The 14,203-nt window shown below is 49.7% G+C and overlaps 3 protein-coding genes across 3 annotated transcripts; 1 reads left to right on the top strand and 2 right to left on the bottom strand.

The window, feature by feature from the left end:
• Positions 1–235: 235 nt before the first annotated feature.
• Positions 236–3,208, bottom strand: N7473_003547 (Zn(II)2Cys6 transcription factor; the record flags this gene model as incomplete). Its single annotated transcript, XM_057149487.1, has 3 exons — positions 236–1,270; positions 1,337–2,210; positions 2,286–3,208. 3 exons carry the CDS (start codon positions 3,206–3,208, stop codon positions 236–238), a joined length of 2,832 nt encoding a protein of 943 aa, XP_057013141.1.
• Positions 3,209–8,098: 4,890 nt separating this feature from the next.
• On the top strand, positions 8,099–8,405 carry N7473_003546 (uncharacterized protein; the record flags this gene model as incomplete). The annotated part of the gene is made up of 2 exons (XM_057149486.1): positions 8,099–8,124; positions 8,216–8,405. 2 exons carry the CDS (start codon positions 8,099–8,101, stop codon positions 8,403–8,405), a joined length of 216 nt encoding a protein of 71 aa, XP_057013140.1.
• Positions 8,406–12,686: 4,281 nt separating this feature from the next.
• On the bottom strand, positions 12,687–14,020 carry N7473_003545 (60S ribosomal protein uL4; the record flags this gene model as incomplete). Its single annotated transcript, XM_057149485.1, has 3 exons — positions 12,687–13,600; positions 13,743–13,837; positions 13,911–14,020. The coding sequence occupies 3 exons, from the start codon at positions 14,018–14,020 to the stop codon at positions 12,687–12,689; spliced, it is 1,119 nt and encodes a 372-aa protein (XP_057013139.1).
• Between the last annotated feature and the right edge of the window lie 183 nt (positions 14,021–14,203).

The following is a 14,203-nucleotide window of genomic DNA, read 5'->3' as shown; positions in this document are numbered from 1 at the left end:
TCTGTCAACAGCAGATGTTGATATGGAAGTAGAATGAAGGAAAGGAAAGGAAAATGCACAATGGACGTCATGCGGATGATTTCTATATTCAGAAAGACGTTGGCCACCCATTTTGGAGGAAGAATTTTTTCATGTCGGAAGCAAAGTATACGATCATGGGGTAGGTTGAAGGGGTTTTTGATGCGTCGAGAAATCATGTCAGATCATTGCAGGTTAAGTTAAAAGTCGAATAAGTTCAGTGATCTTTCAGCCATGCAATATTCTTATCCGACAACGGAGTGTCGTCGGCTCTCATAGCTCTCAAGAGGATATCTCGCGGCAGAGAGCCATAGAAAAGGTCTTCGTCGAGTGTACCCGGTGGCTGAGGGGGAGTGCCAGCGGGCACCTTCGTCTCGAGCGAAGGACCGTCAACTGCAAAGCAGATCTTGTCCTGAGTCCTAGATCGGTCATTTGCGCAGTCGATCATCGAGTCGAGGCGTTTCTTGATGAGATTCGCCAAATTGATGGAGCTATCCCAGTGGCGGCCGAGCAGCTGGACCATGCCATATGCACCATTGATGAATGAAATGCAGTCTGGCAATTCGGCGACCATGCCTCCAGCACTGAGTACGTCCACAGCAGATAAGACTACATATCCCAGGAAAGGACTGAGGAGCGTCACGTTAGGCGAGGAGGTATCAGTTGCCGTTCGGGAAGCTTGCACGTCATGCGCGTACTGAACAACAGAAAGTGCGATTCTAAGCGTTTCAACGGCGTGATATCGGGCGCGATGGATATACTGGATCAGCACCTCGGACCGCAGAGATTGATACCGCGCATGTCTGTACAGCTTCATCAATGTAGCGTGGTAGAACATGTGGATCGCAACAAAGGCATCAACCTTCTTTACCTGGCTGGCACGCTCCATGTTGGCAACAGAGAAGGCGAGGTGTCCAGGTAGTCGGTTGATCCAGTCGTCTGTCCGCCGAATGATGTTGGTGTGAAATTCTTCGGCGAGTTGTGCCCAGCCCTCAGATGGTGTGTGTGACAGGCGGAAAGCCTGGAAGGAGACCTCGCCCCAGATAGAAAGAATCTGAATCACAAAGGCCATTGGGCTGAGTGACGACCGGTCATCGTCGGTAGACATGGAAGCTTGGTTGAGGATGGTCTGGAAGTATGGTGCCGTCGCATATTGTTGAGCTTCGTAGATATCTTCTCGGCATGGGAGTCGAATCAAGGCCGAATCTGAGGGGATGCACGTTGACGTCGCAGAGAAGAAAGAGGAAATTCGCTAGGTCATAAAATTAGCTTGATCAGCTTACTGAGGGCTTTGCCACGATGATGGTTCCCGACTTACATCCAAGATGAAAGCGACCCAGAACGTCCGGCGACGGCACTCAATAAGCGCCTGTGGGTGTAACCCATACTCGCACGGCTGGTTCTGGCTCACAATCACACCTCCAGATTCAATATTGAACCGCAGTCCACTAACAGCCCGTCCGGCAGCCCCAATAGAATCCCAAGATCCAACCAACGAGCCAGCAGCGTAGTACAACAGACTCATCATGAGATGACTCTGAGCAAGCTGAAGTGACAGATTATGCTGGCTCCTTTGAATGGCAAAGCGGGCAATACGAGAGTAACGTCTCAATGCAGTAAATCTGTCTGGTCGATCTGAGAAGATAGACCCTAACGCCATCATCGAGTAAAGCATCATTTTGTCCTCAGGGGACTTCGTGTCGCATGACTTCAGCCACAAAATGAACCGAGCATGGGGGAAGATGTGATATAATCCGTCATTGACGTTAGAGAAATAGGTTTCAACATAGTGCAAAGTCATTTCTGGGTCGTGATCAAATGGGTCGACGTTCCAAGAACCCGCCAGGGGATCCTCGGGGTTGGCATCTCTAAGTTCACCTAGAATTTCCGAATACTCAGGCATTCGGTTAGACTCGGCATAATCAACCTGTCGTACTAGGCTCTCATCTGCAAATGGACGAGGAATCCGGTAAGCTCGCTGTCGGTATACCCGTTCCACATCTACCATGGGGTCGTGGGTACTCTCCATGCCAGAGGGTGGACCTTCTGACATTGGCGAGTGACCACTTCCTGGAAGCGATGCCCCGCTGTCAGAAGCACGAGCGATGTTATAGATCGAGCCTGAGACGTCCGAATTTGCATTTCCAGGTGGCCCGACCGAGTGCGAGCCTCTTGAGCGGTTCCCACGGAGCCTTTGAGAATTGTTAGCAAAAATCCAATTGACAGCCTTATTGCAATTAAGCATGGAAGAATCATAAGTGACTTACGCATTCTCAAACCTGCATTCTCGCCCAGACTTTTGGCACTGGTCGCATTTGGGACGGTTCGGTTGACACTTGATCTTCTTTTCGCGGCAAGTCAAACACGCTTGTGCCAGTCGCTTTCGTGGCTTTCCGGCCTTTGTCACCCCCCAATTGGGATTGACGGGCTTCCCATCGACGATCTTTGGCTGATGAGATCCGTCGGCGTAAACGAAGCACAGCTCGCCATCGATATATCGCTCATCAACCACGTGTGGAAGCAGTGCAGGCGGATTTGGCCGGGTTACACTCTCAGGCGACGACATTTCACCTACAGCAGCTGGTTCATGATATGAAGCACCGTGATGGGGTAATTGGGCATGTGACATGGTTGCAGTTGAAGGATCGCTTCGTGTTGCTGCGTGATGATGACTCATGTCTCTGGGGCTGGTCATGGCCACGTGCGATAGTGGTGGGAGGTTGGCAGATTGTGAATGAGGAAGAGACTCTGAGCGACGTCTATCCTGCCCGCCAATTGGAGGTGGAGGGAGTGCCGAGTCATGATGGCGAAAGGGATATGATAGCTCGCGATGTTCAAGTGGTGTGGGAGTCCCATAGGTTTGTGAGTGGTATGGTGGTGGTGAACTTGGGCCAGAGGCGGGCGTCAATAGCGACCTCACAGATGGAAGCTGTTCGGTCCTTTGGCGCTGAGAGGCGGGCTCTCCTGATGCTGGTCCCCTAGCTGAATCTGATTTATCGCTTGACTGTCGCTGTCGCAGAAACGGGTCTGATCCAAACTGCAAGTTTGCTGGAGTTCGCGGAGGAGGAAGCTGGTATGGGTTATCCCCGGGTTCTGATTGATTAGCGCGACACTCCGGGGGCTGTTCCGACGACGAACTACCTGCGATGGGTAACATACGACCGAATGGTCCAACATAGTAGCCAGACATGACTAGCGTTGGAATCGAGCGTCGAATGGTGGGAAATCGTTTTGTCGAAGTATAATCATCTACGTGACACTTCCACTGAGCATCGGAGAATGGGTCTCTGCTCCTATTCTGCAGCTTTGATACGTTTCAAGGCTCGTGTGACTGAAATGGAATATTTGCGAATTGCGGGATCGATCGAGGGGTATTGTCTCTGATTGAATGGAGGACCAGAATGCCGAAATTTCGAGTAACAAAGAAAGAACTTTGATCAAGGAAAGAATCTAGTTCCAGACAGAACAATTAGTCAATTCGACTTGTTTTTCACTGAAGCATTCTCCGTGGCTCCAGTATACTCACCAATTGCAGGACGAAATAGCCTCCGTTGAGAACGTCGTATTAAGAAAGGAAAGTCAATCAGGTCGTTTCAAAGATGCAGAGAGAAAAACAAGAATTCCTGAATTGCAATCCACCTGAAAAAAGAAATAGCAGCCGCAAAATTAGACGTGACTGATGCAAAATTGTCGTCGAGGTTGATAATCTTGGGGATGAAAGTCGAGTCCTGGTGGCATTCCAAGTCGCGGATTGCGCCAAGTCGCATTTACGTCCAGATGGTGGGACTGAAGGAAGGATTAAAAATAATGAAGCAATGAAGTCTGTTCAAAAGACCAACATGTCGCAAACGGCCCTAATAGTCACTGTCTTGCGTGCATATTCCGCTATAACCAGGGTGGCTGCAGGATCCCAGTATTTTGCATAAGCTTCAAATTGGCTCACGCTGGGACTGGAAAAGAAGGTGGGAATAGCGAGTCGCAAACAATCATGGATTCCCCCACCAAGATGTCCGCGGGGATTCGGGCCGAGAAGGAGTGATTCAACGACGAAAGGAAGGGACTAGGCCGCGATAGAAGCAGAAGAAGCAGTAGCAGACAATCGCGAGCGTTCAGGGAAGGAATGCACGCCGACCACCAGGTAAGCCGAAATGGACAACGGTCCGCTTGATCTGGACGGGTCAAGAACGCCGAAACGATGATATCTGCATATGCAGATGGGATCAAGCCCAAGGGAATTCCAGGTAAATTGGGGGACCGAAATAGATCTGGTCCTAGGACAACTGGGAAGGCTGGAGACGATAATGAAGTCGGAAACGACCGATCCAGGAGCCGATGGTAGCACACACGGCCTTGACTATACAGGGAAAAGGTAGCCTGGTCGGAAGAGTCGCCCGTCACTGGTCCGTTGTGAGAACAAGGGATCCTGGGAAAAATAGCTAAAAGTAGCGCCCCCGCGGTAAATCCAATCAACTAGAGAAAAGCAATGTGTAGCGGATTGCCCCGCGAGCTGGTGCCAGCACGTTTGGACCGGGTGGGCGGATTACTTTCTTCCTCTGGGCCTCCTCCGAAGATGGACAGGAGTCGGGCCTTAATCTGGGTTAGAATTTCCCCCTGCGGATAATAAAGTCTTTCGAGAACACTTGGATAGGATGAATAGTAAAAAAAAGCGCTCAGGGAAGTAAGCAATAGGGCCGAGACCGAGCCGATACGAAGAATGGAAGGCGGGACGATCGAAGAAGTAGAAACCCTCAAACCCAGACTGATGCGACCAAACCAAATAGTAAAGGAAAGGAAAGGAGGAGAGAGAGGGGCCCGTAGCCTCTCAAAGCTTCACAAAAGGACCGACAGCGTCGCAGGATATGTACGGAGGACTGGTAATTCTGGGGGTGGGTTATCGGGCGTTGATAATTACCAGAGCAAAAGTACTCGGAAGGGAACAATAGTTGGAGTTGTAGTAGTGTAGTAGCAGCAGTAGTAATAGTAGTAAAGTGAATAATAAATACCAAAGAACCACAGGGCCAAAAGAACAGAAAGGACAAGGGAAAATGTATCCAGCTAACGATTCATGACAAGCTTCCAACCATACGATCGACGCAGAGGTGGGATCGATCTATACTCTTCTGGGTTCGGTCCGCGCAGAGTTGGACATTACAATCCTCGAAGGACTGGTAACTGGAACCCAAGACACATGGAAAATTCAGAAATATGAGACACTTTTTGGCTGAGCCCCGTCTCTGCTCCGTTTGCTCGACCGAGGAGGACGCCCTTTTTGGTTTGTTTTTTTATTTACCGGCTCTCCCTAATTCCTGCAGGCGGCTCCCAAGCAATCAAAAAACAAAAAAAAAAAAAAAAAAAAAAAAAGAAAAGAAAAGAAAAGAAAAGAAAACAAAAATAACATAAATAAAATTAACAAGTAAAATAGATGCTAATCAATTAATGTTCGGACTACAACACTATCAGATATAAAACTATCCCTTAGCGTCACCGTTATTTTTGCTTTCCCAGACTATGGCCACTATGCAGGGCCGTTCACCCCGTCCCTAAAAAGCCGATGGCAGCTACACTCCCATCGGGCCGCCTCCGTAGGACCATCAAAAATTTGAGGTCATATCGACCACATTCCGAGTGGATCCTTGCCCTCAGCCCTTAGTACGAAAAGTAGTGTATGTATAATGATGCGCCCGTTCGCGCGCCGTTCCAATCCGATCATTTAGCAGATTGTTAGTGTTAGACATTCGGCAACTCGGGCAGGACTGGCCTGGCGCTCTCAGATTTTGTTCCGATCACAAATTATGGGGAGTTGCTGGCGTAATCCGTTCTGGACTTTGTCAAACGGCATTTGAACCACACTGCCGTGGTGATTTCCACGGGTGTGGAGAGGATCTAGTATCCGAGGTTAATCCTTTTTGTCTCGTTTTTAATTTTTTTTTTTTTACCATTATTAATTTATTTAATTTTCCGATATCTCTCTTTAGTCTGAACTATGATGCTATCGAGCCTATTTAGCAGAGGGGCGGAGGACAATGTACTCCCGTGCTGCACTACTACAACTGGCGCATCATAACCCCCCGGTTCATCCGGGTCTCCATGTTTAGCTCCAGCCTTTTGCATCTTTATATTAATCGCATATATCCCCCGCAAGGATCAAGGATGTAAGCGTCTTGGTGATGTCGGTGGAAGGGCAGCCCTTGGTGACCGTGGTCTCTTAGTATGTACTACAGTACCACCGGAGCATTGGAATCGTTTTCTCTCGTTTCTTTATTCCCGATCTAGATCAGAATCGTATTCAAACCATTGATATCAACTGCAAGTCATTCTTCAATATGCTCGATGACTGTGAAAACACACATAAATGGCAGCCTAGTTCGTTAACTCTGCCCGCGGGGGGGGACTAAACTTACTAGACGCGTTTTACAGTTTGTTCACACCCGGCACATGCAACCCAATGAACCAGAGAAACGTCTCGGGATTTGGCCCTGAGATCTCCGATAATAAACTACAAAAAATTAATCTTTCTCTTTCTCACCTACCATATGTGTACACCTTCCAGGAAACGGGGAGAAATACGGGTTATCGAGGCGCTGAAAACCTGTCAATTGGCCGAACGAATGCCTACCGGCCGGACTCTCCGACACGATCATCCTGATAGAGTACTTTGATTTCAATTTTTACTCTATTTCTCTCTTGTGTATACCGGAGTGGGTGAAAATGAGACAAGAATTTGTTTTGGACCCGGAATGATGGCCGTAAACCCCCTCCAGCAGTGGGTCGCTGGCGCCTTCGGCCGGTGGCGCGGGCGACTAGATGCCTAGTCGGGCAAATCCTCCTGGATTCCGGTGTTGGGGCCGCAGGGCTTATCTCTCTTTTGGACACAATGGTTACGAAGATCACTGGATCGCGTGGTTGCAAAAAGGTGGATTGGGTGGGCTCCGATGAGGTCCAATTTTTGCGTAGGACCCTCGGTTGAATTCTGGTTTGCCAGTTTTTTGACTTTGCTATTCTCCAGCTTCAGAGTTCCATATGGAGTACGTACTGATTTATGCTTCTCGGACTCCGAATGGCTGCATGGTTATGCTGACTAGAAGGAGAGTCAACGCCGAGAGTCTATTCTATCTCCTCGATTGAATATGTACTTTGAATAGGGCCCGGTGAAGGATTGATAGTACTATATAGGCCTCGGGCGTAAGGTTGGCTATTGTCGCTGGATATATGGCCTTCGGTCATATTACTCTGTGGATGGTGGACGAGTTGTCTGCCATCCACACGACTACGCAGTACTTGTGGCCCCTTCAAAGCTCGGGTTGGAATGCCTAGGTTGGTTGGCATGTGCAGATTTTGCGCATGCAAGAAGAGAAGAAGAAAAGGCTCCCTGTTTTAACTTAATTCGCGACTTCATAACTCGGTCCTGCTTCATCATAGTCAAGAATTTTTAAACTCATAAAACACCGAACATTTCGATTACCATCATAGATAGCATCGTCATCATGATCACCTTCTCCTTCGAACAATGAGATAGGTAAATTGGCAACGCCTCCCCCACGTGAATTGCATCGTGTACGGGGCGCTCCTCAAGCCAAGCGCCCACAAAGCGCTCGACACGATGCAACTTTCTCACCACTTCACATTCGACTCGTCGCAAGATCGTATAAAGAGGAGCCCCGTGCAGGTGCTTCTCAGCGCGATCGAATAGGACCTCCGATGACCAACGATGCCACTACAGGGAACCCTGGCCCTCCCATACGAAGCTATGGTCCAATGGGCCCGGCGTGAGACACTCCACCGAGCCCACTGAGAACTTGGGTTGCTCCAACGGCGAATGCAGATGCACTCCGGAGTTGACCACGTATGGTGTCTCAAAAGCATGGCGATCCGATCTGCAAGCCGTCATTCGGGATCGCCGCCTATTTGGTCGTAGCCCCCCTTGGTGCGTTTTCCGTTCCCGGTCACGCTGGGACTGTAAGCAGCAGGGTACATAGCCGGAAAAAAACGAGTTGATTGCAAAAGAAGTATAATTATGAATTGTACTGCATGGCCATGCCACTCCATCACTACTCCGGGATACGCTGGACGAGACACACAGATGTCGGGATTTGTCGAATATTGGATGTACGCTGGGCCCTTTCATTCCGGCACTTCCCTCCCCCCTCTCCAAACCAAGAACCAGAAACCAATGAACCAAACTGATCTCTTTCTCCAGCGTCTCCTCCATCTGGCATTTCCACCCGAGAAACTCGCAAGCGTGGCTCAGCGCGGTAAGAGGACGTGATCACGCCATTGGTCAATTCTCCATCTTCGGGGCCCAATTTTCCTCCGAACAAATACCGGCCGCGATGCTGATTGAGTGGACCATGGCTTTAATGGAGATCGTGGGCTTCGGATGCGCATGAGATAGAGCGACAAGTACTCCGTACAAATAGCAGTAATCTGGAGTACGGAGTATCGGTATGTAATAAAAATCGATAGGTGGATAGGCACCAAATGCGAGATGATGTCCGCCGAGACGTACCACTACATTAAACTACTGCAACAGCGAAATCAATATTTTATGGCAAGTGCATACTACTCTACATACTCCATCTACAGTAGTAGTAAGTACTGCGATAACTACTACTAGCTAGCCTAACAATTGCTATCCACTCGGTTCAACGGGCGAGTGTCACTTCATTCAGGAGAACTAAGGTTTTTGTTCCGTGTCGCTTCTTTTTGCGCCCGCGTCAGGTACCGACGTAAATGATGAACGCGGTTTAGCTTGCAATCCTTACAACGCTCAATGGCGGAATTAATGAGACTAAAAAGAGAATCCCGGCCAAGTGCCTAGGGCCGAATCCTTCATATCATATCATAAACACTCATGCGTCAATTATTGAGTCTCCAAAAAGGGACCCAAAGAAGAGGTACGGTATAGTAGGAAAGGAACTAGCTACTGTAGCTAATTAGTTTGGTTAGCTAGTCTAAACGAACTCGAAAAATGTGTAATCTACACTTCGCACCAGGCTGGCGCTAGACACTCACTAACGCTCGGTTCCTGGACGGGCCACCGTGCCACTGTTGGCACTACTGTACTGTGACTCTGCTACTGCATGCCGAATGAACAGGTCTCGGTATGTTTTGCATCGCCCGTGCTCCAATGATCCAATCCTCCCTCGAGTCCCTCCAGTGGCCTCCACAACTCGACATGATTATGGAGTAGCGTCGGGCTGAGTACCGGTAGCGCAGAATCTTCGGTGCCGGTGCTTGACCTGCTCGTTTCTTTTGCTACGCCATTGTCCCCTTAGGAAGTCGGTTGGAGTTGGCAGGTGAGACAAATAATATTAATGCGCCCAGGATGATGGCCCCGGTCCGGATTGCCAAGTCTATTATTATTATACTACGTACTCCAATTATCCATTCCTCCAGTATGTACAACGGAAAACAGTCTCCGACTAACTGTACGAGTTAAATAATATTAGTATTATTATAATAATAATCCCTCTCTGACCTGGCCAATTCGGGATGATCTGCGAATGGAGACCTTCCTCAACGGGTGATCCATCAGAACTGTTGGTCCACATTGAAGGATTTCTATTACTGCGTTCCTTTGCCTGCCAAGGGCCAAGTCCTCTGTACTATGTACTCATTATGATATAGATTAGTATTGTTATTATTTTACATCATGTTTAATTTGTTGTTATTAGGTAAATTGAGGATCATAGTTCTTCACGTCCATTTGCTCGTGCTCTCTTCACATTTCGGCCGATCCTACCGAGGGAGCCTCCCTTCAATTGAACAATGATACTTGGAAGTTACTAGTAAGCTAGAATACTATGATACTATATGTATATCTGTAGTACTGTACATCGTGAATATGCCTTATCATTGTCAGCACTCACATTATTACGAGCGCCCTAGCTGTCCTACACGATCGAGGGCTCGTGCCAGCTGTTCTCTTTCGATCGGATCCTTTGCAGTCTGACCGCATTTATGCTTACCCTCGAAAAGCCGTGGAAAGGCGGCTCGATCGGAGGATTTTCCTCCTCCGATGCGCCCCCCTTTCCCGCTCCTTTGGTGGCCAGGCCTACCAGATTTCCAATAGACTGATCGCTTGCAAACGAAAGGAATCTCGGTTATACTCGAGTTCCCCCGGTCCATGTTGCATCTGCCTGTGCCTATTTCTCCCCATATCCTTCATTAACTTTTTTGGTTACCAGGTCAATAAACTCCAGAGTGGACTCACTAGCTAGGAACAATAGTGGGGGGTGGGTAAGAAGGACCCTGTTGCAAGTTGCAACTCTACAAGCTCCCTCCCTAGCTGTGCTAAGAAGCTTTTCAAACTTTCTGACTACAAAGTTTCCAACTAGGTCGTACCGAGCTCTAGCCGAATGCACGACTACCAAACGTGCATAGCGGCATAGCCCATCATCATCAACAACACGACTGGATCGGTGTGTCATCGTACATCAACGCCTCCAAACTCAATTCGCCCGAAGGTTTGCTCTTCCGACCTCGCCTAAGTATCTCAAAAACCTTAGAACCCAGCCGCCCGCAACCTTCTTTTGCTTTGCATTGTGCTTTGCTGCGAGTTTAACGAGGACGGAAAGTCCGCCTCGCCGAGAAACTGGCGTACATCCCACCCCCACTCCGATTGAACGACAACGTGCTATGTACTAGCATACCACTGCTACAACAACGTGAGAAAAAAATATCCGACTATCAGCCGTGGACCCTGACGGTTGTTTTCTTAGCGTCCCGAATCACAGGTCCTGGATCTTCGCCCTATCCACTTCGTGCAAGCTCGCTTGGACATCGGCTGGTCGGTCGACTTTCCCGATAACAAGGGTGTGTCCGCTGTCGGTGCTAACCACAGTTGTTAGGATTTTTTCTTTTCTTTTCTCATTGCTACGTGTTGTCTCCGTTTCGCTTTGGTGCGCTGCTGAATCTGTAGCTAAAGGTTGAAGGGAATTCCCTCGTAAGACCCAAGCGACCGGGATTTGCAAGATGTCTGCTTCTGCTAGGTCGATCCGCGAGATGAGGGTCTAGGATTCTGGGAACCGGCGGCTGCCGATGAAAGTTAAATAGATTGAAGTTTTTCTAGAAAAAAAAGACAAAAAAGAGAACAAAGATTAGCATGTGAAGCTAAGCAACAAGGCGCTTCTCCTGGTCGAAGCATGATGATGGACCTCTCCGTATGGCCAACATGTCGTCCCATCCCTGGTCATATCCCTCGCTAGTTAGGTTAGTTAGGTTAGTTAGTGTTGGCTGGTTGCCTTTTCGCATCTCCGCGTTTCATGTTTAGTATGGTTCCAACGTTTGGGACGCTTAAAGTGCCCCCTAGTTAGCCTCAGTTTGGAGGTACGATCGCCGAATGAATCGGGGATCAACCTAATTGACAGGTCACGGCTTACCCGTTTGGGTTGGGGCTGGTCCTGTCATGAGCGTTTTAGGACTTGCACTAGTTCGCCGTCTCGTGCTGGCCGTTTCATCTTGATATCTTGAACTCTGCCATGGCTTTCGGTCATATTGCTTATTTGCAATGTTGCCCTATACACAATATTCATGTGTAGTCTTTTGAACTTAGAACATATAACCTAGGTTCGACTCCTGAGGAGAGCACATGTGATACTAAATCCTACAATTGTACTTCGTCAAGTTTTGATCCCAGCCCTCCTTGAGCCCCGGACCATCCGGCCACCTACACGGAACAAAAACACGAGGGAAAGCTCGGCATGAACACGTTGCTCAAGGGCGTAGGTTTTGCGAGATTTCTTGAGAGCGAATCAACGCCTTCCGACTATAGTACGGAGATCCTCGCTATAGAACGTGCGCAACGTTGCAAGTTCTCTTTAGGGTACTTCACTATGACTATGACTATGACTATTAATTCCAAATAGAATCCATGGATCATCGCTAATTTACACCCGCCTGCAACTTGTCAAGGATGCCTCCTCGCTTATGCGGATGGTACGTAACCCAGCCAATGGAGATATATATCCATGTTTATGCACGACGGGATGTCGTGAATACGCTCATTAGGTAGGCCGACCCCTGTGGTTCATCTCACCAATAAAACCCTAGACACGATCTCCGCTTAAGTTATATATAATTATACTATCCTGGAACAAGTTCCGAGCTTTATGCCGCAGACAACAAGGAATAGTTATGTTCTGCATGGCCGGGCAACGGGCTTGGAACAGCTTCAACCTAACTAACCTAAAGCCCGAGAGTTTATTGTCGGTTAGCAGCTGCGGCAGATGTATCTAATCTCCGCGGAATATATCCTTGGAAAGAGAGATTGGTTTTGACTTTCCGAGTAGAACCAGGGATGCATGCCCGTGCAAGGAGAGAGGAATTGTCCCTGAATTGTTGGGTTCCGGGCATTCACGACGGCAGCAAGAACAACCTTGTCGAAGGTTTACGAGAAACAAGCCACCAGCCTTGTCGATAAAGCCATCAAACACTTACCAACGGACTTGGATTGGGAATTGGGACTGGAGAGAATGAAATCTCAAGCTACGAATCCCGTCCATTAACTTACCACTAAGAAGCCAGAACAGCTGAACAATTGAGAGAACAAAACCGATCATATTATTACTCCGATAGACCCATGGGTATTGCAAAAAAAGTCATTGATTCATTTTTTGCTGCAAACTACCATTTTTCACCGTATCCAAAGAAAAGTTGGGAGAGAACATTTACTCCTCAGACAGAACCTTGGCGAAACCAGCGGAGGCACGCTCGGGCTTGCCACCCTCGACCTTCTGCTGGCCAAGCTTCTGCTTGGAGTAGGCAGCGGCGTAGGGGTTAAGGCGGAGCATAACCTGCTTGTTGCGCAGAGGGTTCTTCTTCTGGACGTTGACACGCTTGGTGCGGGCCTCACCCTTGGGAGCACGGACAACAGCCTGGATTTCAGAGGAGTTGATCAGGCGGGTCAGGTCGGCGTTGGCAACCATGGCGGAGGGCAGGAGGAAGTCCTTCTTGAGAGCCGAGGGGGTGGTGGTGGTGCCGTAGACCTGGTCGAGGGCCTCGAAAGCGGAGGAGGTCCAGACGATGAAGCGGCCGAGGTGACCACCGGGGGCGAGCTGGAGGAGGTTCAGGGAGAAGACGGAGGAAGTCTCAACACCGGGAACGTTGCGGAAGGCACGGACGAGCTCCTTGCCATCGACCTCGGGGTTGTAGACAACGAGAGGACCGCGGCGCTGGCGGAAGCGGCGGTTACGCAGCTTACCCTTACCAGCACGGAGCTTGCGGGACTTCTGGACCTTGACGAGGTCATCACCAGCACCAAGGGCCTGGAGGAGGGCAATGGCGGCCTTGGTCTTGGTGAGAGCAGCACCCTGGAAGGTCTTGGACTCGACAACGAGGGGAACCTCGGGGACCTTGGCGACACGGTGACCGCGGGCGAAGAGGAGGGCGGGGACGGAGGAAGCAGCCAGAGCAGAGGCGGTAGCGAAGCGCTTCTGGTTCAGGTTGAGCTTCTGGTGCCACTTGCGCCAGACCTTGGTGGGAGCGAACATGCGACCGGAACGGCACTGGTTACCGAAGGCAGCCTGACCGGCACGGTGAGTACCACCACCGGAGACACGGGGGATACGGGCAACAGCACGACCTGTTGAATATCAAAGAATCATCTCGTCAGTCCTCTATCCGTAGTATAGCCAATTGGTCTTCCCCCGCAAAGAAAAATTTTGCTTCGTCACCCCTCCAACCAAAATTTCCCTGCTCCATCTTCAAATTTCAATGCCACGTACCGGTACCCCAGGACTCAGCAGAGGTCTGCTCGCCAGCCTTCTCGCTGACAGCGTAGGGCTGACGCTTGTTCTTGGCCATGCCGGTGTGCACCTGCCTGTAGAGCGAAATCCGTCAGCATTTCCACCCTCAATTATCACCATGTTCGAGTTTTGCGTTTCTCGACGTACTGGACGATATCCGGGCGGATGGGGGCACCGAAGACGGTAGGCAGGGGCTGGGAAGCCCCGGAGGGCTTACCCTCAGCCGTGGCGATGGAGACGGTCGGGCGGGAGGCCATTGTTGTCGGTCGATGTCGATGATGAGGTTGAAGTCCAAAGATTTCCCCAGTTTGGCCTCACCTGTGGATTTTTTCGCTTACTGAGCTTGGCTGGTCGTGGGTCGCGAAAACCCTAAGCCCTTGTTCCCATTTTGGGCTAGTCTGAGCCACCGGCCCATGGTCCGTGCTTATTTATGTCATCCG

Source organism: Penicillium subrubescens (genome assembly GCF_028828155.1).
Source record: "Penicillium subrubescens strain IBT 31985 chromosome Unknown utg000002l_segment0_segment0, whole genome shotgun sequence".
Lineage (NCBI taxonomy): Eukaryota > Fungi > Ascomycota > Eurotiomycetes > Eurotiales > Aspergillaceae > Penicillium > Penicillium subrubescens.
Note: the sequence above shows the minus strand (reverse complement) of the source record. Positions and strands in the feature narration are given on the sequence as shown.